This window comes from Dermacentor variabilis, chromosome 3 (genome assembly GCF_050947875.1).
Source record: "Dermacentor variabilis isolate Ectoservices chromosome 3, ASM5094787v1, whole genome shotgun sequence".
NCBI classification, from domain to species: Eukaryota; Metazoa; Arthropoda; class Arachnida; order Ixodida; family Ixodidae; genus Dermacentor; species Dermacentor variabilis.
In genome coordinates, this window is record NC_134570.1 from 177449129 (window position 1) to 177474221 (window position 25093).

General features: G+C 46.6%; 1 protein-coding gene across 2 annotated transcripts in view; it reads right to left on the bottom strand.

Annotated features, from left to right (window-relative positions):
* LOC142576539 (monocarboxylate transporter 13-like) overlaps window positions 1–18095 on the bottom strand; it is a 151660-nt gene extending 133565 nt beyond the window's left edge. Inside the window, exon 1 of one of the 2 annotated variants that reach the window (XM_075686699.1) lies at window positions 17732–18095. In XM_075686699.1, coding sequence (XP_075542814.1) covers window positions 17732–17884 — 153 coding nt within the window. In that variant the 5' untranslated portion in view covers window positions 17885–18095. The remainder of the gene's footprint in view (window positions 1–17731) is intronic. The other variant, XM_075686701.1, reaches the window with a different exon arrangement.
* Window positions 18096–25093: the final 6998 nt, after the last annotated feature.

The following is a 25093-nucleotide window of genomic DNA, read 5'->3' on the forward strand; positions in this document are numbered from 1 at the left end:
GGAGCACCTCCTGCTGGCCTGCCCTGCTCCCCTGCAGCACCGCGGCCGACTTCAGCAAGAGTTCCACCGCCTGGGGCTCCCTTGTTCACGACAGGAAGATATGCTCTTCCCCTGTCGTAATCAGATACCGGCCTTCCTAAGTGTCGTCGAGTACCTCGACTCGTCGGGGCTCTCGGCGAGACTATAGGAAATTTCAACAAAGACGGATGGCTTAACGGCCATCCCACCACCTCCGGCTTCCTGATCCACCACTACTTCGCTTCCACTGGGCCACCTCCTATACGGTCTACTTCCAGCCTACTCTTCCGGTCGAACCCACTGGGCCCTCACTCCTACCCCCTCTTGTAATCCCATAGCCCCCGCCCTGCTGGCACTGAGCCGTGCTCCTGCATGGGTTTCAGAAGATAGTGCCAGCCTTTCCTCCTCTCCCACAAGAACCACTTCTCTCTCGGTTAGCTTGTGGTGGGTGGTTAAAGATAGCGGCAGCGTGCAACGGGAAGTCAGTGGTGCCGCTAAAATGGATCCTCGGCGAAGAAGAGTTAGCCGGTCGATGTCATGTACGTGCGAAAGCGCTCGCCAACTTTGTACTGACAGGCAAAACATTTTTATTATGCGCTGCGAAATAAATCCTCCCGTCAGCTACATCTATCCAGTGCCCTAGTGATCGGTGGATAGCCATCCTTAATTCCTTTCGGAATCGGCCAGTCTCCGGCTATCTCGCCCTTCCCCCTCCCCCCCCCCCCAGAAAAAGAAACAATAGCTCTCTTCGGCATGTTAAGGCATCTTTAGTGCATACTCATCACTTCGAAGTGGGGATTTTTGGCGGGTATATTACGTCGCGTGATAGACAGGCGAAGTAGGTGCAGCCCGAAAATATTTGACCAATAGCGGAAGGATAAAGGCGACAAAGGCGTAGAATTATAAACATGTTTTGTTCGGCCTAATCATGCATAATCATTGTGTACCCGTCATATGAGATACATAGTTTTCGTGGTTGCAGTGACGTCGCCTTGCAAAAAAGTGAAGCGCAGGTGACCGAAAAACCTTTGACCAATAGTGGCAGGCTACTGACAGGAATGAAAGAGAACAAGACTGGAATAGGGGCCGTACAACTAAAAATTATTTCAATATGTTTTTATTCCAATCTCCTGCCGTCAAATTTGCGTAACCGCCGACGCAAACATCGGGCGGTCAGCCACATCGTTGTCTGAACAAACCAATCAAATGCTCCCCTCGTTCATGGGAGGTCACTTTTGTTTGCTTGAAAAACGAGTAACATTGCCTCCACTCAGCGGCTTGACTTGTCTAATTGGCTCACAAGAGGCGAGGAGCATGCTCAAGTGGAGAGGGATTCGATGGGACTGAGCCAGTGCACTGAATATCGATAACCGGATGAAGAGGTTGGTGCCGGCGTCTGCGATTGATGCGGTTTCTCTTACTTAGCTTGCCGTGGCTCTTCGACAATCGCGGCGGCATGCAACGGAACCTTAAGAATGACGCTAAAACGGATCGTTAGCAAAGAAGCGTTGGCAGAACGACGTCGTAAACGTGCCGAAAGTTCTCGAAAACGCTACAACGACCCGCAAAAAGTTTTATGACACGCAAATAAACCATGCTCTCCGGCAGGGGCGAGTAGGCAGTGCCGGAGCGATCGGTGGTGGTCATCTTTTATTTCCTTCGGAACGGGGCAGCCTGCAGCTATGCAGAAGAAAATTCAGTTTTGTTATCCCTATTAATGCAGCTTTAACGCATACACGTCACGTTGACGCGGAGACTATTTGCGGTTTTGTGACGTCGCGTGAGAGGCAGGTGAAGTGGGCGCAGCCCGAAAACTTTTGACCAATAGCAGAGGGCTAACGGCGAAAAGGCGTCGAATGAGACATTATTATTTTTCTTTTGTTCGGTCAAATTATGCATAATCAGTGTGTACACGTCATATCAGATGGGGAGCTATCGCGGTTTTCGTGACGTCGTGTGACAGACAGGTGAAGTGGGGGTGGTCGAAAATGTTTTTGACCAATCCCGCTGGGCTGATTGCACAATTGGAATAGAAAAGTTTGGAATAGTTTTACGTTATAGCGCCCTAGGTTTACGTTTTAGCACTTTTCGCCCTCTTTCCGGCACGCCAGTGTTAACGCTGCAATAGGTTACTTGGTGCAATGCTTGAGAACAAAATAAACTAGGAAAATTAGGCAGAACGCTGCAACATAGGGCCCATGGATTTGTTGCTGTGTGTTCTCAAAGCACTATATCAAATAATTAATGAGCACTTATTATCAGTTCTTATAAATTAAGCATCAATTAGTGAGTATGCGTAATGTGTTGTATGTACGATTTACCCCGCACAATTGTCCGCAATTCTGTCTAGAGCGTTGAATTGGCGTACTGTGGTCAACGAAATCGGCGTCGGTGCCTTGCTGGACGGATCAAGAGACAATGCTTGCGATTAGGGAAAATTACAAGGACCCTGAGCAACACAGTATTAAACCTGGTAGATTGAACTTAGCAACTACTCAACGTGGTTACTCAGTAGCTATAGTGTTGACCTCCTAAGCATGAAGTCGCCGGAGCGGATCCCTGCCACGGCGGCTGGGTTTTAATGGGGGCAAAATGTGAAAAAAACCGCGTCCTTAGATTTAGGTGCACGTTAAAGAAACGCAGGTGGCCAAGATTGATCCTGAGTCTCCCACTGCAGCGTGCCTCATAATTAGATCGTGGTTTTGGCACATAAAAACCCCATAATTTCTTTTTTTTTACTTATCAACTGCTGCATAATGACTCTTTGCTTTAGGCCAACACTTTAGCGCTTCATGCAAGTGTTTCTGTTTCTTTTGTGAACCGTTCCTTTTGCGAACATGTTACAACCCGTTACAGAGGCACAAAGTAATGTTTAACAGCCTCGGAAGAGAACAGCAATTTACAATAGGTAGCGAGGCGCTGGAAGTTGAAAGGGAATACATCTACTTAGGACAGGTAGTGACCGCGGATCCGGATCATGCGACGGAAATAATCAGAAGAATAAGAATGGGCTGGGCTGCGTTTGGCAGGCATTCTCAGATCATGATCAGCAGGTTGCCATTATCCCTTAAGAGGAAAGTGTATAATAGCTGTGTCTTACAGTACTCGCCTACGGGGTAGAAACCTGGAGGCTTACGAAAAGGGTTCTACTTAAATTGAGGACGACGCAACAAGCTATGGAAAGAAGAATGACAGGTGTAACGTTAAGGAATAAGAAAAGAGCAGATTGGGTGAGGGAACAAACGCGAGTTAGTGACATCTTAGTTGAAATCAAGAAAATGAAATGGGGGGGGGGGGGGCATGGGCAGGACATTTAATGAGGAGGGAAGATAACCGATGGTAATGAAGGGTTACGGACTGGATTCCAAGGGAAGGGAAGCGTAGCAGGGGGCGGCAGAAAGTTAGGTGGACGGATGAGATTAAGAAGTTTGCAGGGACGACATGGTAACAATTAGTACATGACCGGGGTTGTTGGAGAAGTATGGGAGTGGCCTTTGCCCTGCAGTGGGCGTAACCAGGCTGCTGCTGCTGTGGATGATGATGATGATGATGACGATGATGATACAGAGGCACAAATCCCCCCGGCGGCAAACGCGGCAGGCATCTTCTTTAAAAATCGCATTAAATAACGTGGTGCACGCTCGGCTTTCTGTTTTCAGGGGCGCTGCAAATTCTAGATGACCTGATCACTACCCTGACAGCTTCAAAAGCTGCTACATGCATCGGAAAGGTGTGATAAGATGGGCCTACCTTACTAGAAGCCTGCCAAAAGTAGGGACCGCGAGCACGCAGTACCATTTAGTCATCATCAGCTCATTCGGTGCGACAATATAATTGCAATAGCGCTGCATGACAACGCGCACTAAGTGCGGAAAACACTCGGTCAGTAAGCCGTATCAGTAAGCAGTACACACTCTTACTTGTCTAGTTCAGACACATACAAACCAGGTAAAATTAGCATGGTATATCAGTAACTAGTATATAAGTAAACGGATCATCTAAGTCTAAGATTCCTTTTCTTGTTTAGTTTATTTAAGAAAGCGCTGATTTAGAAGCACGAGATCAAGAAACAAGGGGGAAGCACAAGTTGCAGGACAAAGCGCGACTAACAACAGCATATTATTGTGTGTTTGGTCAAAGTTATACGGGTACATGATAGGCAAAAAAAATCGATACAGCATCAAACACGCCTGCAGCATATCGTACTTCCGCGCTCCGGCTATTAAACGAATGTCCACATGCGATAAACGGAGAGATGGCGCGCTTACACAATTTTCTTCTCCCACTGAAGCCCATGATTGCGAACTCGAAAATTGTTCTTTCCTTGTATTTTATTCGCTCTCAGATTTTTCTTTTAGAAACCTGCGCTGTGCATGATCATCGATTGCACAGGGTAGCTGGGTTGCATACTGGTTCCATCGTCATCATCATCACAATAATTAACATCGTCAGTCCATTTTCATATGCACTGCAGGACGAAGGCCGCTCCGTGCGATCTCCAATTACTCCCGTCTTGCGCTAGCAAGACAAGAGTAATTGGAGAGTAATTGGAGGAGTAAATATACCAAGTGGCGCCTGCTAATTTTCCAATTTCACCGGCCCACCTAGTTTTCTACCGTCCTAGAGTGCGCTTCACTTCCATTGGCACTCATTCTGTAACTCTAATGGTCCACCTGTTATCTATCCTACGTGTTAGATGGCGTGCCCAGCTCCATTTCTTTCTCCTAAGGTCAACTAGGATAGCGGCTGTCTCCGTTCGCGCTCTGCTCCACACTGCTCCCTTCCTGTCTTTTAACGTTATACCTAATATTTTTGTTCCATTGTGCTGTGCTTGTTGACGGGGTTCTTTGTCAAACTCGACGGTTTCACCCGATATGTTAGAACGGCTAGAGTGCAATAATTGTACAGATTTTTTACAGTGAAGCTGTCCATAAATGCCCTCCGGGAAAATCGTGGCGGCGAACAGAAGACGCCTTGCGGCAAAGCCAACTTTCTCGCGAATGCTCTGTAGATTTCAGTCTAATGTAGGTATACTGCTAAAAATTATACTGACATTGGCCGCTAAGACGATTCTATAATTACACCCAGTTTACCTTATTTGTTATAATTAGATCAAAGCGAAGTTGTGAAAGTTACATAGATCCCGTCTGCCGTCAATACACGGGCATCTACGGAGGGCGAAAACGGCTGTAACTCTTGTTTTATAGAAACTATCTAGAAAGAAAGTATAGGACAATTAGCCGCTAAGACGACTCTATAATTACGCCGAGTTTCATTTACTTTTCATAATTCCATAGTTCACGGTGAAGTTTGTCCGCTGTCACAGTGTTTGTCCGCTGGAATAAAACTCGTCCTGCCAAGTTTAATTTAGCTGATTACTAGGAAGTATGTTCAATCACAAATTACATACAAACGTTTTTTGTTTCGTTTACTCCTTTGTACTACGCCCCGGTCAACGAATATCGTCCCTCATGTCGAGCCTCGGTTTAACTGCCACCTGTGCCTAAACGGCGCTGCGTCGCAACTGCGTCGAAAACACCTGCGTCGAAAACACCTGCGTCTTTATAGCTCTGTGTATATGTATGAAGTAGCTCGTGACGTAGTGCGCGCCTGATATTTCTTTGTATTTCGCATCAATCACATATACCTAATTATACGTTTATTCACATACCAACACAATTTATACGATAGCAGCTTCGCTGGTCAACCACTTTCACAGGGTGGGATGGCTCCTCAATGTTTTCTTGTTTTTTTTCAACACAGTGCTAAGCTCTCAGTCAGCATTTGCTAGCGCCTGCCGTATGCACTCCAACACATGTTTGTTATTCTGTACATTTCCTTCTCGCAATCGGGGTCTCCTGTAATTGATCTAGACAAACATACTCCTGTGCAGACGCAAAAGGCTGACAGGCGATCCAGAACTCTTATTCATTTGCCAGACTACTGATCATTACCTTTGTCTTGTGCATAATAGTCTTCAAACCCACTCTTACACTTTTGCGGTGAAAGTCTTCAACGATTTGTTGTAATTCGTCACCGCGTTGTTGAACAGGACAATGCCATCTGTAAACCTAACGTTGCTGCGATATTCGCCGTTGATCTTCACTCCTAAGCCTTCCCAGTCTAATAGCTTGAATACTTCTGGTAAGCGTGCAGTGAATAGCATTGGAGAGATTGGGTCTCGTTGGCTGACCTCTTCCTTTACAGGTAATTTTCTACTTCTTTTTGTGAAGAACCGAGATAGCTGTCAAATATATGTAGATATATCCGAGATGTTCACGTATGCTTAACGCACTCTTTGATTACGCAAAGCTTTTGTTGGAGCCGGTACCTCAATTCAATCACATGCCTTTTCGTAATGTATGAAAGCCATCCAGAATGGTTCACTGCACACCACAGATTTCTCGATTACCTAACTGATGACGTGGATGTGATCCACTGTAGAATATCCCTTCCTGAAGCTAGCCTGTTTTCTTGGTTGATGGAAGTCAAGTGTTTCCCTGATTATATTGGAAATGATCTTGTGAATATTTTATAAAATACTGAAAGCAAGCTAATCGGCCTATAACTCTTTTGTTCTTTAACGTCTGCCTTCTGACGAATTAGTATAATGTTGGCATTGTTCCTGCTCCCTTGTGCGTTTGAAGTCGTGAGGCATATTTATGAAGTCCCGCAAGGTGTTCAAGTATATTTGTCCCATTTTCGATAAAATATACAGTTTTTTCATCTTCTACTACTGGATTTCCCCAAATGATGTCGTGAAAAGCCCTTCCGATTTCATCGCTAGTTATACAAGGAGCCCCTGTGCCCGGTTAATCACTACCTCGAATGAAGGAAGCGTGTATTTACTGGTCAGTGCACAGATCAGCATAGAATTGTTCTGCCCCTTTTACTATATGATCTGAATTGCTGATGACATTACCCTTATCTTTAGCGCGACACACCTTGCCTTGTCCTATCCCAAGTTTTCTTCTCACAGATTTCGTGCTGCGACCATTTTTACTGCTTCCTCAAGCTTTCCCGGTTTATAACTTCTAAAATCTCTTACTTTCTCTTCTTGATCGGTATGGACAGTTCAGGAAATTCTATACGATATGCTGACTTTGATGCATTTATGCTGTGTTGTTTCTTTGTTAGGTCCTTTGTTACTTGGGAGAGCTTACATACTGGTTCGGTTTTCTTGGTGCCTTTCCTCCCACTTCCACTGCTGCTTCTGAAATCAGCCTAGTTTTGACTTCATTCCCTACCTCCATGTCAGCTTCGTTTTCCTATTATAAAGCTGCATATGCGTTCGCGAGCAGCAGCTTGAATTTGTCGGCTTTACCCTTACTTCGCCTAGTTTTACTCTCTTTAGAATAACTTCACTTTTTATTTCTTCAAATTGAAAAAAAAAATCCTAGACCTGACTAATCTAAAGTCAATGTTCTCTACACAACCTAACACGTCTACATCTGGCACTATGCTGGGATTAGCAGAGAGTACGAAATATATTTCATTTATTCTTTCTCCAATATGGCTTTTCAATGTACAGTTCCTGTTACTGCGCATCCTGAAGAAGGCATTCATTATTCGGAGCCTATTTCTTTCCGTGAATTCTAGCAACACCTCTACTCTAATATTTGTAGAATCGATGCCGTATTTGCCAAGTGCTTGTTTCCAAGCCTGCTTTTTCCGAACTCTTGCGTTGAAGTCGACCTACAGTACACTACAGTACTACAGTATACAGTACAGTACACCGAGTTTGCACCTTACTTCCTTAATTCGACAACTTCACAAAACATCTATTGCTTAATCATCGTGACGGGCGGTGAGAGCGTAGGCTTGTACTACGTTCATTCTACACCTCATATTCCGCTTTACTATGACGACTGCTGCCCTCTCAGTATTGCTGTAGAATTCGCCAATATTGCCCACTATGTTCTTATGGATTGGAAATAGCAGCCCACAATCTCTCATCTGTAAGGACTCTGTAGCAGAGGACGTGGCCATTGGTCAGCAATGTGTAAGCCTCAGCAGTTCTTCTAAGCTTACTAAGGCCAATAATATCCCATGCAATTCCTAATAACTCGTGAAAGAGCTCTGCTAAGCTAGCCTCGTTCGAGAAGGTTCGCGTGTTGAACGTCGCCAGCTTCATTTTCCAGTGCTGGCTTGTCCGGCTCCAGAGATTCATAGCACCATCTCCCGCATCGCAGGTTTGGCCGTCGCCTTGGTCAGGTTCTCCGCAGCCGCTGGGGATTGAAGGTCATTGATCAATTACGGGAGTCATGAGAGAGAAAGTGGCCGAATGCTGCGCCAGGGGGCCTAATTCCTGTTTTCGTGAGGGAGAACTTTTTTTTGAAGCTTAGTGGGCCTTTTCAATTTGGTTGCACCTAAGCTAGTATAACCCTACTAGCTATCGGTTAGTTTTTGGCCGGTGTCAGGCGTCACTCCAAGCTTAAAAATGTATTGGACTGGAGGAGCATGCCAATTGCAACCTTCAGATTAGAAGCCTGGTGTTCTACTCCGTTAAACTTCCACGACGACGCTGGGTTACTTGTTTGTTATAGTTTTTATGTTCCTTAGGTCTGGTATTACTGCCAGTTTAACATTTCTCCAATATACTTTCTTCCACATGCTAGTTCCATGCTGTACACCCTTTTCATCCTTGTACTACAGTATACTGATAAAAAGAAAATGTAGACTCAAGTGTCATTCCTGGGCTTTTTGAATAAACGAAAAATGTTTTTAATGTGCCATATTGTTTGATAAAAACGCGCTAAAAGCGTTTTCCAAGATGCTCAGAGTTGTCACTGCTGTTGTCTTTCTCAATTCATACAGGACATTACTTACAGCAAATCAAGAGGGAGGCGCCGCAAGAATGCGGCGCGTTGATACCTCTATCAAATCAGGTTTACAGTTCACGTACTAGAGAAACTCGAAAAAAAAATTTAGGACAGGTAAGAACCTTTATCAGTTGTGATTCCGAAACCAATAATGCCCAATCGAACACCGCTGAGTGGTCGTTCGAGTCTTGCACTGTGAGCAATGTACGTAGTGGTACGTGCTACCCCAGCTAGCAACCAGCAACAGCCCGCTGTGCCAACGCCGCATGCCAACGGCGTCCTGCGAGAGGAGAGACCGAGGAAGCAGCAGTGACCACCAAGGCCAGCAGGCACGCTCAGCAGCTAAGCTCAGCAGCTAAGCCTACTCTGCTTATTTTTCGAAGCCAGGTCACGATGCCTTAGAACGCGTAGTTATAAAGCAAGGTACACCAAGAAAGAATCATGCGTTTGCTGCGGTAACGCAAGGGAAACGACGGAACACGTTTTATTAGAATGTAAAATATCTACCTGATAATTTAGGCTCCTATGGCCTCCTCGAAGCCCTTGAGTTCAGGGACAGAAGAGCGCAAGTAAACATGTCCGCAATAGAGATTAGTAAGAGACGATTGGAGGCTTGATGGCAGAAAAGTTGGGAGACCACGAAAAGCGAAAGCGTGGAAAAAGAAAGTTTCTAGTAGTGGTTCAGAAAGTTTATTGCTGCAAATTCTTTGTCCTTGTGTTTTTTAACAAGAAAGGTAGGACATTAGGCAAAATAATAAGAGCTTCGCGGCGCAACTCACCACCCGATTTCGAAGGAAGCACTCATGGCATTCATCCATCTATCCAAGGGGAGGGATGATAGAGGGAGGTATGGAGCACGCGCCGGCTTCCGAGAGAGAGAGTGATGGTAGCCGTGGGCGACGCGCTCTGCCCTCACTCAACGCCTGGCGCACTATGGCGGCAGATGTTTCCTTTTTCCCGCTCTCAACCATCGAGGCGCGCTTGTGACGTGGCGTCGCAGCTAATGACAATGCGAATTTAGTGGCGCTTCGCTGCCGCTGACGGGCGACGCCGGCTTTTTCGTTTAATGGGCCATTTGGTGCTTTGGCATCAATAATAATTTCGCTGACTGCATGCACTGAGCGTAAACTACAACAGACGGAAATGTTATTTTGAGCTGGCCTGTTACACACACACACAAAAAAAATCATGAGCCATTCCACTGTGTGAAGGTGGTTGACCCGCGAAGCTGTTTAGCACACGACACGGAGGTGACACATAATCTTGATCAAAGGTGTGAACTCATATATTGTCATGATCGGTGGTCATTAATTCACTCGCAACTGCAATCACATTCTTTGATGTCAGATAGATGAACGTACGCCACTGGGCGTGGCATCGCAAGGGACACGTCTGCAACTCGGTACGCGTAAACCGCTCTCTTATCGTTACCGACACATCCGCATTGAAATCACCGACAACGACAACATGGGTAATGTCACTGCAACTAATTCACGCGAAGTGAGTAACCATGAACCTTACGGCACTATGAGTCAATGCATTTTTTAGCTTGCTTCCGAGGGTATGAGCCATTAATGATGACAGTTTTCGACATGCTGTTCCGTACGTTGTATGCGTTATTAGAGAAAAAAATTAAGCATCGTTCGCTTCTTTTTGCTGAGTGCTTGTAGCCCCTGCCTTATGAGGCTATCAGCCATGGCATTGTTTGCTTGCTTAGGGGAGTATAAATACTTAAGGGGGTATGAGCCATTGATGATGACAGTTTTTGTTCACGGAGAAGAAGAATGCACGGAAACCTAGCCATATACAGCTTCACTGTAATAAGACACGTGATATAACTCTTGTGGGTGGCCTGTGAAAGTTTGGAGGCGTGACTGCGATTTAATTTTGCAAGGCTACCTAGCACGATGTGGAGCTCTGTTACGTTATTGACCATGTGAAATTCCCCAATTCAAGCTGGACTACAGAGAGGTAAGATTCCGCATTTTTCTTCTACGTTAACGCTGCCACCGATTGATCCCTCGACCTGGTGACAGACAGCGTAACCAGATTGACACCAGGGCACTGCCGACTATTTCTGTAGGCTACGATACGTACTCCTACGTACGTACGTACGTACGTACGATACGTACTTTTTTTAGGTAACGCCTTTCTAAAGATAAAAATTTTAAGATTAGAGCCTAACATGGAGGGATTTGAAATTCGAAATAGAGAAACTTTGAATTACACAGCGCAACACTTTAGCCTCTGTTGCCACGCGGCACAATGTAAATTGAAACTAAATGGTGGGAAGAGGCTCGCTTCATGGAGATATCACAAGAGTGACCTATGACATTTACTGTTCATGAGACATCGTTCACAGTCTTTAGATTGGTCACTTCTTAGCTTTGCACCCCTGATTACAATTTCGTGGAAGGTCTTTGTCTCATGGCGCCACCTAACGTAAATGTTCTCTTGGAACTCATGACTTCTTTAGCTCACATACGCACGTTATGTGCTCCATAGCATTAGTTTCGCAACACTTCAGACGTTAAAGTTTAGAAAGGCTCATTATGGCTGCATTAAAAAATGGAAGTATACTTACATTCATTGATTGAAGCGTCGTACATGATAAGTAACATGATTAGGGTGCATCCAATATCTAGAGCAAGAAACTTGAACCACAAATTTTCCCAATGCTTATCTACTTATCTTCGTACAGCCAAAGCCGGTTTCTTCTACAGCCCCACTTTGTCGCCCTCCAGCCATGATATTCTATGAATACGGAAAAGAAATGGAATTTGGTGTACACGCAATGACCAATATTTTATGATCAAGCAGATATGGCCGAAACGCAAGTGAAACGCCTGTTTGCTGGGTATGGAGAAGTCGCTAGATCACAAAAATGTCCGACAGAGCAGCAACCAACGCTTTTGTGCTCAGTGCCTGCATTGGCAAAACATGCCTCACGTAGGGCATCTTTCACGCCCACCGACGTTTCGCGCATATCAACGAGTGGTGTGCGCATGCGACGTTGTCAGCCTAGCTCCGCTTACCGTGGCATAAATCAAACGACGCTCGACACTATTGACATAAAAAAAGAAATCAAAAATAAACCACAGTGTCTGAAGTACACTCACAGGTAAATCAATTTATCTTCCGCGTTCAACTCTATGCAGCTGTCAAGTGCCAATTACACACATATCAGCTTCATGAAGTCCTGAATTATTTAACAGACATGTTGTCTATAATATGGTCCCGATAAAACCTTAGTGAAGCATTAATGTACACACTTTGGGAGCTTCTTGAGTAGGCTAGTTTTCTGTTGAACGTATAGTTTAACTTTGCGGATTAGAATGTGGCAAAACGTGCAGTATGAACACGACGCCTTATTTTTCCTTGCTGGCTAAATCGGTTATAAGCTGAAGCAAAAATGTTTAGGCGAGCGCTGTGGGTGTGTTTATGACGTTATAGATGTAATATACCCTTGCCCATTAACGAAAGCATTCAACACGTGGATTTTTCCTATCTTTCCCTGGAATTACCTTTAGAAAAAGTTTTGCAACATCTATATTTCCTTATATTGTTTTTGTTTACTATCCAAATCTTTCCAATAACAATTTCAGTGAGAACAAGCAGAAAGAACGAACAAGAAACTATTTCGTGCACATATAAAATTTTCCGTTAGAGGTTTCACTAAGTTGCGTTGTACTCTTATGGCCTGCCCAATGTGAAATACGGGACAACATACACTTGCACGTGGGGTTTTATATGTACCGCATTTGACAAAATAGGTGCAAACTTGTATTGCATATTATGGTAAGTATGTATGGCCCATAGACAACAGTTTGGACACCGTGGATATTTCAAGAGACATCGTTTTTCTTTAAATCCTAAACATGCACCCCAACACGAGCAATAGATTGCGCCGGTACAGCCTTTGAGAATATGTAGTGCGTGTCCCTACTACATTGGCACGCGGGCGGCTCCAAGGGAAGCCTTTTAAATGTTTCCGCTGCACTTAAACGTTTACTCCCAATGATACCAAGTAGCGTTTATCAATATAAACAGGGGGCCAATACCCGTTGTTTGTTCAAGATAAGGCAAACAGACAGCGAGATATCTCTTTCCGCAAGTCTAGAGGAGTGAGCGGAATCCGCTCGGTAAAAGCTCATTTAGATTAGGATGACTCTCAGGGTGACCACTGGAGGCCCCCCAACGCAATTCGAACATAAATAAATTACAGCCTATTCTGGACGTATATAACGGAAGGACCACCTATAGTATCGAGCATAAGGCTGGAGATATCGGAGAGAAGCATGAGCCTTAGTATGCGCAAGCATTTTTCGTTCTCATAAGTTGAATGTATAAATTTATTGTAGAGGTTAGGTTAAATTGGGTCCGTAGCCATTGAAAACCAGAATAGTAAGATGCCGATGGGCATTCGGTGGTGCCACAGCATGTACTGTGTATATATATATATATATATATATATATATATATATATATATATATATATATATATATATATATATATATATATTGTCACGTGGTGGTGCCGTTGAAGAACATAGTAGCAATACTGTGAACTACAAAACTAACTGTTATTCGGCGAAACTGTGCCCACAAAACAGGCTGCACTTACAGCACAACGATAGCCGCGAACACAGTCGGCGATTGTCGGAAATCTGATGAGCGGGTCAAGCGCGTCGGCTTTTATACATCAGTCCTCGAATGTTCCAGAGTAATCGCTGAGACCCGCGTGCCTTCCACAAAGTTCTACACCATTCGTGTTAGGCGATGAAATCAGATAACACAAGGTTCGGCGACAACAGACAGCGGATAGAAGCGCCGATAACTTTCCAGAAAATTCGGGTACATGCAGGCGCGTCTCGCGCTATGCGATAACATTTGTTAGGCGGCGAAACGTGGTCGCCCGATAAAGATACGTAGACGTGTCAATACCCCCCTCTTAAAGAGCATTGACCCGATGCTGCAAACAAACAAGCAAACAACATAATAAGGAAGTTCGTTAGCGTCCGTAAAAGGGTTTAAGGCGTACCACGTGGACCACTTCAGATCGTGCGCGGCGCCGCTGTGAATGCTAAATGCTGTCTGGCACGACCTCATAGTCCAGTGCGCCAATACGTCGGATGACCATGTAGGATCCGAAATAGCGTGGCAGTAGTTTCTCACTGAGTCCTCGTCGGCGTATCGGGGTTCATACCCAAACACGGTCGCCGGGCTGGTACTCGACGAAGCGTAGTCAGAGGTTGTAGTGTCGGCTGTCGGTCCTCTGCTGGTTCTTGATCCGCAGGCGGGTGAGCTGCCGGGCTTTTTCGGCGTGCTGGAGATAGGTAGCGACGTCAAGAATCTCCTCGTCCGTGACGTGTGGCAGCATGGCGTCGAGCGTCGTCATCGTATTCCTGCCGTAAACCAGCTTAAACGGCGTGATCTGTGTTGTTTCTTGCACCGCCGTGTTGTAAGCGAAATGTTACGTACGGCAGGACGGCATCCCAAGTCTTGTGTTCGACGTCGACGTACATTGCTAGCATGTCGGCGAGGGTCTTATTCAGGCACTCCGTAAGGCCATTCGTCTGTGGAAGGGAGGCCGTTGTCCTCCTGTGCCTTGTCTGACTTGAGCGGTGATACAAGGTAAACAAAACAAGTATGTAATTTCAGGAGTTTTTACCCACCGTGGTTGCTCAGTGGCTATGGTGTTGGGCTACTGAGCGCAAGGCCGCGGGATCGAATCCCGGCCACGGCGGCCGCATTTCGATGGGGGCGAAATGCGAAAACACCCGTGTATTTAGATTCAGGTGCGCTTTAAAGAACCCCACGTGGTCGAAATTTCCGGAGTCCTCCACTACGGCGTGTCTCATAACCAGAAAGTGGTTTTGGCATGTAAAACCCCATAATTAAATCAATTTCAACAGTTTCGATCGGTGGACCGACCTTCCTCAGGGTTTACAAAAAAATGGCATTTCGGCGCTGATAGTGAAGGCTCCATACCGGGTGCCCGGTCGTTCTCAGATACATCAAACCGAGAAGGACAGTTGTGCCAGTGATTGACTTTCTCTCGGTGCTTTGGCAGATTTTACAGCTGCCCCATTGGCAACTATGCAGGGCAAGTGGAAGGCGGAGTTTCATGTATGTGAGAGCAAGGAGGTCAGTGAAAAAGAAAGAAAAGAAAAAGCACACAGGAGGAGGGAGACATAAGTTTTTCTTTTCTTTCGTTTTTTTCAATAAAGGTTATTGACTTTGGCGGCAGGCCAAGGAAGTCGGTCGGGCGTAAGCGGCACTGGCGTGCGTCAGAAGGTTCTGCGAGAACCGCCAACTCAAGGCGAAGGGTACTGGCAGAGCAGTCAATAAGGGCAGAATGCGTGGAAAGAAAGTCGAGGCCGAGAATTAGATCGTGGCGGCAATGAGCAGTCGCGGTGAAGAGGACAGGGGCGTGGCGGCCGGCGATGCTGACACGTGCCGTACACATGCCGACGATAGGCACAGTACCGCCATCCGCAACGCGGACGACGCGTGCCGACGCTGCGGTGAGCAGCTCCTTGAGTCGTCGTCGGAAGGCAGCACCCATAAAAGAAAGATATGCGCCTGTATCGATGAGTGCAGTGACAGGATAGCCGTGAACGTCAAGGAGGTTTTGGTTCGTAAGTAGCGTGAGCAGATGATTTGAGGGCAGGGTCGACAACGCAGCTTCACCTCCAGAAGCTGCAGTGCCTAGTTTTCCGGCTTGGTCCGGGAGGCGATAGGCGGCGAAGAGAACCGGCGGGATTGGGGAAAACGAGGCTGATGGCGTCGAGGTGAGGGCGAGCGGCTGAAGCGAAGGTTCGGAGCAGGGGCATCAGCGGCAGTGGGTTCATGGCGGGTGGCATAGGGAATAGAAGGTCCAAAGGTGCGGGAGTAAGTGGCGACGTATGTCCGAGGAGGTGGTGGCCATCGGTTGCGGCCGTGGCGAGCAACGTGGCCGATGCGACAGCAGTGGAAGCAGATCGGCCTGTCAGTAGGGATACGCCATTTGGACGGGTTGCGGCGAGATATGGCAGAAATGGACTGCCGGGGAAGAGGAGGGCCGGTAGAGAACTGGGGAACGATGGGTTGAGACGTTGAACACCTGGAGTTCAGACCCATGTTCTGAAATTCCTGTCTGAATCATCGCAATCGTGGTTGCTGGCGGATCGGGAGGCGTCGCGGAGAAAGCTGGCGAACAGGTGCCCTCGAGATCGCGGCGAACAATACGGGTGACATCGTCACAGGTGGTGGCCTGACGCGGTCGACCGTCACATGTCGACGTAGCAGCAGTGTTGGGCAGCCGTGTGATGTGGTGTGTGATACGGCGTCTCTTAGCTTGTTCAAGGTGACGGCATTCTTTAATGATGGCGTGGATTAACGAGACGTTGCCGAAAACAAGCAAATTGAAAGCATCGTCGGCGATGCCTTTTAGAATATGTCACACTTTATCTGCTTCAGTATGCTTGATCGTCAGCTTTGGGGCATAGAGCCAAGACGTCGAGCATATATGAAACGTAGGCTCTGTAGGTGTCTGAACAAGAGAAGCAAGAGCCTTTCTCGCGGCAACCTTGCGGCCAATGGGGTCGCCGAGCAGTTCCCGTAGCTTTTCTTTGAAACTGTCCCAACGGGTTATCTCGTCGTAGGATGCCGCCGAGATAAAAGATGACATGGGCGAGCATATTCGTTGGGTCCCACCTGTTATTAGCACTGCCATGTTCATAGTGCTTGAGCCAGTCGTCAACGTACTGTCCCTTCAGGCCAGAGAACACACCAGGGTCGCGATGTTGGGCAACCGTGGTGATTGGAGCAGTCGGACAAGCCGAAGCCGTTGCAGAGGCGGTCTCGTCACCGGGAGGCATGGTGACAAAGTCGATGTACCGACCACTTCGGAGTTCCGTGGTGAGGACGGGGATCGCTGACCTCCACCAGAATGTTACGCGTAGAAAGACAGAGACGAAAGAGGCTATTTACAGGCTATTTACACTGGAACCAGACAGCCAGGCCGACACTCGCCCGCGCCAAGCCACAGACCAACTTCATCGTCATTCTCGCGGCGGCTCGTCTCTTGAGTATCTCCCGATAATATCGTAATAATATATAAATTATTAGAAAGGCAGACAGACCAATTTCGGAGTAACAGTTAGTACCTGCTGTAGTACGCTTTCAAGCTTGTCGGAAAACAAGGAATCTTTTGTGAGAGAATAAGATGACTGTTAAAATACATTCAGGAGCAGGAAATTGGTGCGCGACATCCATTTCTCTGTTACTACTGCGATAATGGCACCTCCGTCTTTGGGTATCCATCGGCCCAGATTGAGAGTCATTGAAGTAACCGATGTAATTGTCGTAATCTTCAAAAGAAAGGAGAAGAAATCTGGCCACCCTGATCACTTGATGAAAGGCACTGATAATTTTGACGGAACTTGTCATCATCCAGTCTTATTCGCATGACTGGAAATGTGCCACGTTTGTAACTGCTCTTTGACAACTCAAACCGCGAACGAGTGAAAGGACCAAACGAATAGAGTCAAGCTGTTAAGGAAGAAGTACAAGTACGTAAGATTTTAATGTCGTTATTCTATGTTGGGAACAGGTGAATAGAATGTTTGTCCTCTTCTTTTCACTATTCTTGCATATTCCAAACCGGAGCGCCATCACAGCGTGAAAATTCTCTTTTTCTGTAACGTGGATAAAGCCTGACCTGATATAGGTAATATCTTTTTTTTTCAATGCTGCCATTTCTTTTTAACAAAAAGTACGAGCCGTATGCACATGCTCTGTCATATACTATACCAACGACGGGATTGTACGCGAGCCGGCAAACACAGCGTCCCTTTGCTCGACAAACGTGTGCATGGATAAATGCAACAGAAAACGACAACACTCACACGCCGGAAGCGACGAGCAGCTCCCGCGTTGTGTGCGTGCTTCAGCGCGAACTCCGTGTCGTGCGGACGGCGCAGCGAAAGGGGCCGGCGAACACAAGCGGCGAACACTTTAAATGGTGAACCGAACTCGCAGCAGCGCTGCGGCGTGTCCATTCATGCTGTGCGGAAGAAAAACCCATGAGCAATGGGTTGTGACCGGAGGATCGCTTCGGGCGGGCTGAGCTGAGCGTCGCAGTCGGGGGAGGGACTTCGGCGAATGGAAAGTAAACTTGTCAAAGGTTCCGGGGTTTCGGGGGTGCGTAGAGCCTTATCGCTCTTTGTTCGCGCTTTTCTTTTCTTTGTTTTTCTTTTTTCTTGACACCATCGCCTTCTCCCTTCCTTGCTTAGCATGGTTGAAACGAGAGCGTGGCTGTCCGATTGATACATAATGCCACAGGCGCCGGTGTCGTGTTCTGATGCGCATGCTCCCCCACTCTCGCCGCTCACTCAAAGCGGTGCTCCTTACCGCCTACAACCGGTTCCTCTCTCACTCTCTCTCTCTGCTGGCCTCTCCTCTGCGTTTTGAAGCTGTATCGTTAGGAGAGTTTCTCTTTCTGGCGCCTTCCGTAGACGGCGGTCAATAGGTCGCAATTTGTGTTGGCTCAGCCGAGCGAAGGGTTCCGGTGACGTGACCCGCGCGCATGTCAAGCACGAAACTTGGCAGTGCGCCGCGCGCGCTGCGCGCCACCCGCAGCGCCATCGCGGAAAGGGAGGCGGTCATCGGAGCGTGGAATAAATGTGGTGCCGCGCGAAGTTGTAAACACCGCCGATGTAGAGTAATTACGGGGCGTACTAGGCAGAGGGGAGTATTACGAATGCGAGAGCTATGGCAAGTGGAGCATACCGTCTGTACAAGACGATAAGACACGAGGTCATCTCTGAAGCATCGCACTGCAAACGCGAACGTTAAAGTGCATGCAAGCCGTGTTGAGGGCGTGGCGTTCATTGATTTGGTGATGCTTGCTGAGCGTAATGGCCCAAAGCATTTCTTCTGGTGTGGTGTTAAAGGTTCATCATATACTTTGCTTTTGAGTTTTCCTGTCAATAAATTCTATTTAATTATATATATCGGAGGCTTCGCGGTTTTGAGCTATTTGCGAATCTCAGTAGTACATTCTAACGAGTTCTCTTTGCCCTCTCGACTAGTATTATATGTTCTACTTTGCCTTCACTCTGGTGCATGCGAAGCCCTCTTGCCTTGCAATAGGTTGGTTCTGATTTGTTCTGCATCGTAATTTGGCATTCCATTACGCCAATTAGAAATCTTTATGTGCATGCAAATGTGTTGCTATATATATTGATGTTTTCGCACAGCCAATTCTGACTACTATCTCCGTCTTTTTTCTCCTGAACAATTCAAAAGTTACGGAACGAGTGTCACGTTCCGTAACTATGGCACGTCCGCGACATACCATGCGAATAAATAAGGTAAAATAAATAATATAAATAAATAGAACAGATGTCGTAGGTAATGTTTAGCGTTAGGCAACCTTACGTTGTTTAATATAACCGATCGTGTATGTCCCCGTAAGTGCGTATGCACGCTATAAATACGAACCCCTGTACAAGAAAACGTCTTTAATGCAAATTGCATACTGCCCCTTTACACAGCGGGGCCAATGCGTTCGCTTTCTATGTGCCGCCGTCGATGGTCTCAAATTTAGCTTGTTGTTCATGAAATTAAAGAGAAGTCAAATTATTCAGCACTCTCTCTTGAAGCAGCTCACGCTGCTGTTAGCGCACCGCGAGTTCTTATTGTGGCTGTTATTGCATAGCGAGATCAAGCATACTTACGGCGATGTTATGAGAACAAAGAAAAACTGCGCAAAAAGGAACAAGACAGAGAAAGAACCACACGACAGAGGCGCAGACTAACAACTGGCTTCCATACATTTTACCGCAAGGAGTTGGCGTTTCTAGGCTTGACTACATGATAGCGGCATTGGTCTTTGCGGTTGGTGCGCATGCGTTCTGTTGTTGGTAGGAAAGTGGCGTTGGAGAATTAAACCAGTTGTTAGTCTGCGCCTGTGTCGTGTGGTTCTTTCTCTGTCTTGTTCTTTTTTGCGCAGTTTTTCTTTGTTCTCATAATGTCATACCAACTAGCCCCTCATCGTACGCTTCTAGATTACAGCGACGGTTCAACCTCGGCTTTCAGCTCAACAGCTGCTGACGTCACCTCAGCGAAACAGGTCACAAACAAATTGAAGGGTATTTATACACTTTCGGGTGGCTGCATATGTCCTGTATCACTGATGAAACGCGCACTAACGCTAATCCATTTCCTAAAGAACACGTAAAGTAATATAGTCTTAAGTATAAAGATCATGATAAACCTGCTTTTGGCCAATGACATAACTGTCCCGTACCAATATTATTTCACGAAACAAAATTTTGTGAATACAGACTGCCAGGAGCACATGGCTACGCTGATACGTTCGCCGGAATGAGTCCTGCAGGTACTCGCTGAGCAAATTATACGTGAACTGGCTTTTGATAATGTGTATGCGCGATTTAACAGTACCGTTGCTTTTATAGGCTGGCTGTTTACACTTCACCATTCCCCTTTCGGAACTATTTGTATTGCCCTTGGAAAATCTCAGTTTTGGTGTAGCTGGCAGCTGTGCCTGGTAGCAGTAGGCAGGTTTTGACCTAGCGGCTGGGGCAATTATTTGCACCGCCTGAGCATATTATGCATTGACACTTCAATATTTACCAGCTATCAATGCGATCGCTCACTCCTAGAAATCTAAGAAGGCGTGAAGCTTCCTTGTGAGCTAGAGTGGGTCCTTCTGACAAAACGAGAGCTTGCAGGTACGTATGTAGAGGCAAGTTTTGTCGGTTCGTCCCTTTTACGAGCATAGTTCTGGCACGACAACAGAAAGTTTCCGAAGTTTCCTCTCTCAATGCCAGAAGTACAGAGCGGAGAATTAGCACGTTCCATATCGAAGTACCAGGCAGGATTAAACGCATATTATGTCTTGTTCGATACAGTAGAGATCCTCTTTCTTTCAGAGAAACCGGTTGGTTCTGCAGTGCGCCGTGTGACGGTATTAAACGCAATACAAGTTGAGCAAGGATGCCCTATTTCGTGACTTGTTTTCTCTTTGATGCTTTCCATTTAGCCTGATGTGGAAGTGCTACGTGTCCAAGAACAACAGCCTCCTTGAAAGATGTTGGTTGTTTGTCGAACGTGTTATTTGATTGAACGGTATTATATTAGATCTTAAGTTGACACAGCAACTATTATAGAAATCGTAGTACAGGACACCGTATTTGGACCTGCTCGGGTTCTTTACCTTTACACAAAGTGTGCTACAAGTGCGTTTTTGCCTACCGTTTCCACGAGACTGCGCCGGCTTCTGTGCCTGGAATCAAACACATTACCTTATTCTAGGTACAGCCGTAGTCTGTAGCGCCGCCGAGGCGGCCTGCAATGTGACTGCGCTGACGTCGGCACTCTCAGCAGGCGCCTTGGTGGCGGCTGCGAACAAACGAGACAAATAAGGATGGGCGCACGTGCAGGATGCGCACGAACGGCGCGCGCAGTTCGGTTCTCGAAGCCTACTTCGCTGACCCTCTTGTTGCGGCACTCCGCTGTGGTCCCTCCGTTCCTGAGAATTGTAACCCAGACGTGACTCGAGCACGCAACCTTCCACCGCTAGGTGTGAGTCCCGTGTGTTTATTACTGGTGGCTATATCAGCGGGATGGCTACCGAAGCAGCTAGTGGAGTCCAAGAGCAATTGCTGACTGTTGTTTTTGATTGCTGTTCAACGTAAGCGCGCGACCAACTCTGGCGGATCCACCATGAATCAGGTGGTGCAAGGGTTCGAGAAGAAAAATGTCGGAAAGAAGTGGAAATATTATTAGCAGCTAGAACATTTCAATTAACCTAATTGCTGCAGACAAAGTTGCATAGTACAGTCGAAAAATGAGACTCCAAAAAAAAAAATAAGTGGCCGCAATTCTTCTTCTGTCAGTAAGGAAATTGTAGACAGCATAACGAACGTTCCTATGTTTAAAACTTAGAGCCGTAAGGAAGCAATAAAACACCGCGGCAATTATCATGATCACGCCAAGCTTTAGAGATGATTCTCGACAGCTTGGATAGCGACAAACTAAATAGAAATGTTCTAGAAATTCCCTCTCAGTGCATAAATTGCACAAAGGTGGTTGAGCCATACCAGGCTTTTGGAGGTAAAATAAGGCGGGTGGTATCGGTCACGTAATATCCCAAGCGAGAACTTAAATGTTGTAGTAATGAAGCACTCAGCCACTCGACGCGGTCATCGTCCCTGTCAGGGGGCCGTGGGAGTGGCCACATTAGCGCGGTTGAGAGTGATTTCCTACAGATTGATGTGAACAGCGAGAAAAGCAAATAATGCAAGCAGTTGAATCTTGAAAAGGGGCTTGGAACAAAAGCTGAGAAATTCCGCACATGTGCTCCTCTACAGGATTTGGTGAGGGTAGAGATGAAGCACAAGATGGTTATGTAGAACGGGCGCTGTGGAGCATCACGCAAAGTAGCCTGTGTTCATTAGCCCGTTTTATATTCGTAACGTTGCACAGATAGACCGTAAAAGGAAAGCGAGAAGCACGAAGAATAAAGGTAGTGTTTGGGCGACCATGTTTGTCTCCGTCCGGAACCTACTGCTCGCGTCATACAAGTCGTCACACAATACCTGTCAGCCATCTCATCAGCCGAACATTAAAATGGAAGTCTTCCACGTTACGCCCTCAAATCCAAGCACACAGATCCACCACAGAAACAGACCTGCATCATGAAAGCATCATCAGAAGACTTGGACGTCCCAAAGTACACTGGATTAGCGGATGATGGGGCCACGAAAGGTTGGTTCCGCCTCTTTCAGCTCGATGCAACCGCTGCATCATGGTTGGAATGGGAGATGGTCGCCAACTTCAATGAATACGGGACAGGTGAGGCATTTCGCTTCTAGCTCGCCCACATATTTGAATATAATGAACCACGGAACAAATTCAAATATAAAATGATCAGCCACTTCAAAGTACATAAGATGGAGACCTCTGCATCATTCGCCAGCTGCAGAAATTTCAGTGCAGTTTCGCACAGTTGCAACGTCGCACTAGTGAGTGGGCCTATGTGAGAAGATCGTCCACGACTTTTCTTCTCGTAATTCTCCCAGGAATAGGAAGCACAATCGCACGCCTAACATGAACTTAACATTCGCAATAAAAGAAAAGTCTCTGCGCACTAAACAATATGCACTCCTGTGCATTCCTTCGAAACGCAATATTTAAACAGGCTTGAACTCCGCACATCAGACAACAATACGCGCGTCTTCAGCACGCTGCAGGGCTGGTGCCGTCGCTACAGTTTCTGACGGATTCTATCGCTCGTCTAGAATGCGCGGCGAGCTACACACTTTCAAGTCACACGAGGCTTCTATGAACATTCGGACGCAGTGCATGCTTTACACGATTGAGTTCGACGTCATCACATCCCCGACAGACAACTTTTCTGTGGAAGAATATAATCAAGCCACATCCGCTGCGACGCCATCAAGCGATCAATCACGAGGAATTCCAAACTGCATGAGCACGAACATTGGCATCAGGAGCGAAAATCGAGGAAATAGTGCAACAATTAGTTCTTCTGAAGAAAAGAAGCCATCTTGCTTTCGGCCAAGACGAAATCAGAATACAAGGGCCCGCACCAGAGCACGTACTTTTCAAGGCGACGACAATTTGGAGTGACGTAAATCTAAATATCAAGCTGCTTCTCGATTACCTAGCTCTCTCCTGCATACTAAACTGAGGACTTCTACAGCGACGCCACACAATACAATGATACGGACAATTTCCAGCAAAGTCGTTCAACAAACAATCACGCAAGCGGTAGCACATGTCTACCAGTTGCGAAGTGTGGACCGAGCTAAGCAGAACATGAAAAATCAGTCTTGAAACAAGTATAGACGACACCATGGGCCCGTATACCCTAAAACTATTCCAATATGTTTTTATTCCAATCTCCTGACGTCAAATTTTCGTAAGCGCGGACGCAAGCACCGGGCGGTCACCCGCAGGGCTGTCTCAAGAAACCAATCAAATGCTCCCCTCGTTCATAAGAGGTCAATTTCATTTGCTTGAAAAACGAACAACATTAACTGCACTGAGCGGCTTGTCTTATCTAATTGGCTCACAAGAGGCGAGGAGCATGCTCAAGTGGAGAGGGATTCGACGGGGCCGAGCCACTGCACTGATTATCGATAACCGGATGAAGAGGGTGATGCCGGCGTCTGCGATTGGTCCGCTTTCTCTTACTTAGCTTGCGGTGGCTCGTCGACAATCGCGGCGACATGCAACGGAACCTTATTAATGACGCTAAAATGCATCCTAGGCAAGGAAGAGTTGGCAGAACGAGCTCGTAAACGTTCCAAAAGTTCTTAGAAACGTTACACGGCCCCGCAAAAAGTTTTATTACACGCAAATAAAACCATGATCTCAGACAGGGGCGAGTAGCCAGTGCCGGAGCGATCGGCGGCAGCCATCTTTTATTCCTTACGGAACGGGGCAGCCTGCGGTTATTAAGAAGAAAATTCAGTTTTGTTATCCCTATTAATGCAGCTTTAACGCATACACGTCACGTTGACGCGGAGAGTATTTGCAGTTTTGTGACGTTGCGTGAAAGCCACGTGAAGTGGGTACAGCCCGAAACCTTTTGACCAATAGCCCAGGGCTAATGGCAAAAAGGCGTCGAATCCGAAATAAGTATTTTTGTATTGTTAGGTCAAATCATGCTTAATCACTGTGTACACGTCATATAACATGGGTAGCTATCACGGTTTTCGTGACGTCGCGTGACAGACGGGTGAAGTGGGGCTGGTCCAAAAAAAGTTTTTGACTAACCGCGGTAGGCTTATTGCAGTATTGGAATTGAAAAATTTGGAATAGTTTTACGTTATAGCGCCCCATGTACTATTCGGTCCCTGAAGAACTCAAGAATAAGCCAATTGGCCCATGCCACATGATGCCCCAAGCTTTTTTATTTGCTGCCAGGGCACAAGCTGCAACGTTTACTGTAATAATTCATGTGCAGTGCGCTGCTATACCACCCGGAACGCTACAGCCAACCTCGCCCACCAGAACTATGCTAGGTGCGATCGGACAGCTGCCCTTTTCTATAAAATTGATGAGGTTACAGAAGTATCTTGGGGAATTCGACTGAGTGCTTAGTTTTATTTTTATTTATCCGCCTCTCCATATGCTCGAGTATGGTTTTTGCTCGCGCTTTCTTGGGTGCAGGGGGAATCTGTAACGGTGCACAGATAGACCGTGAATGGGAG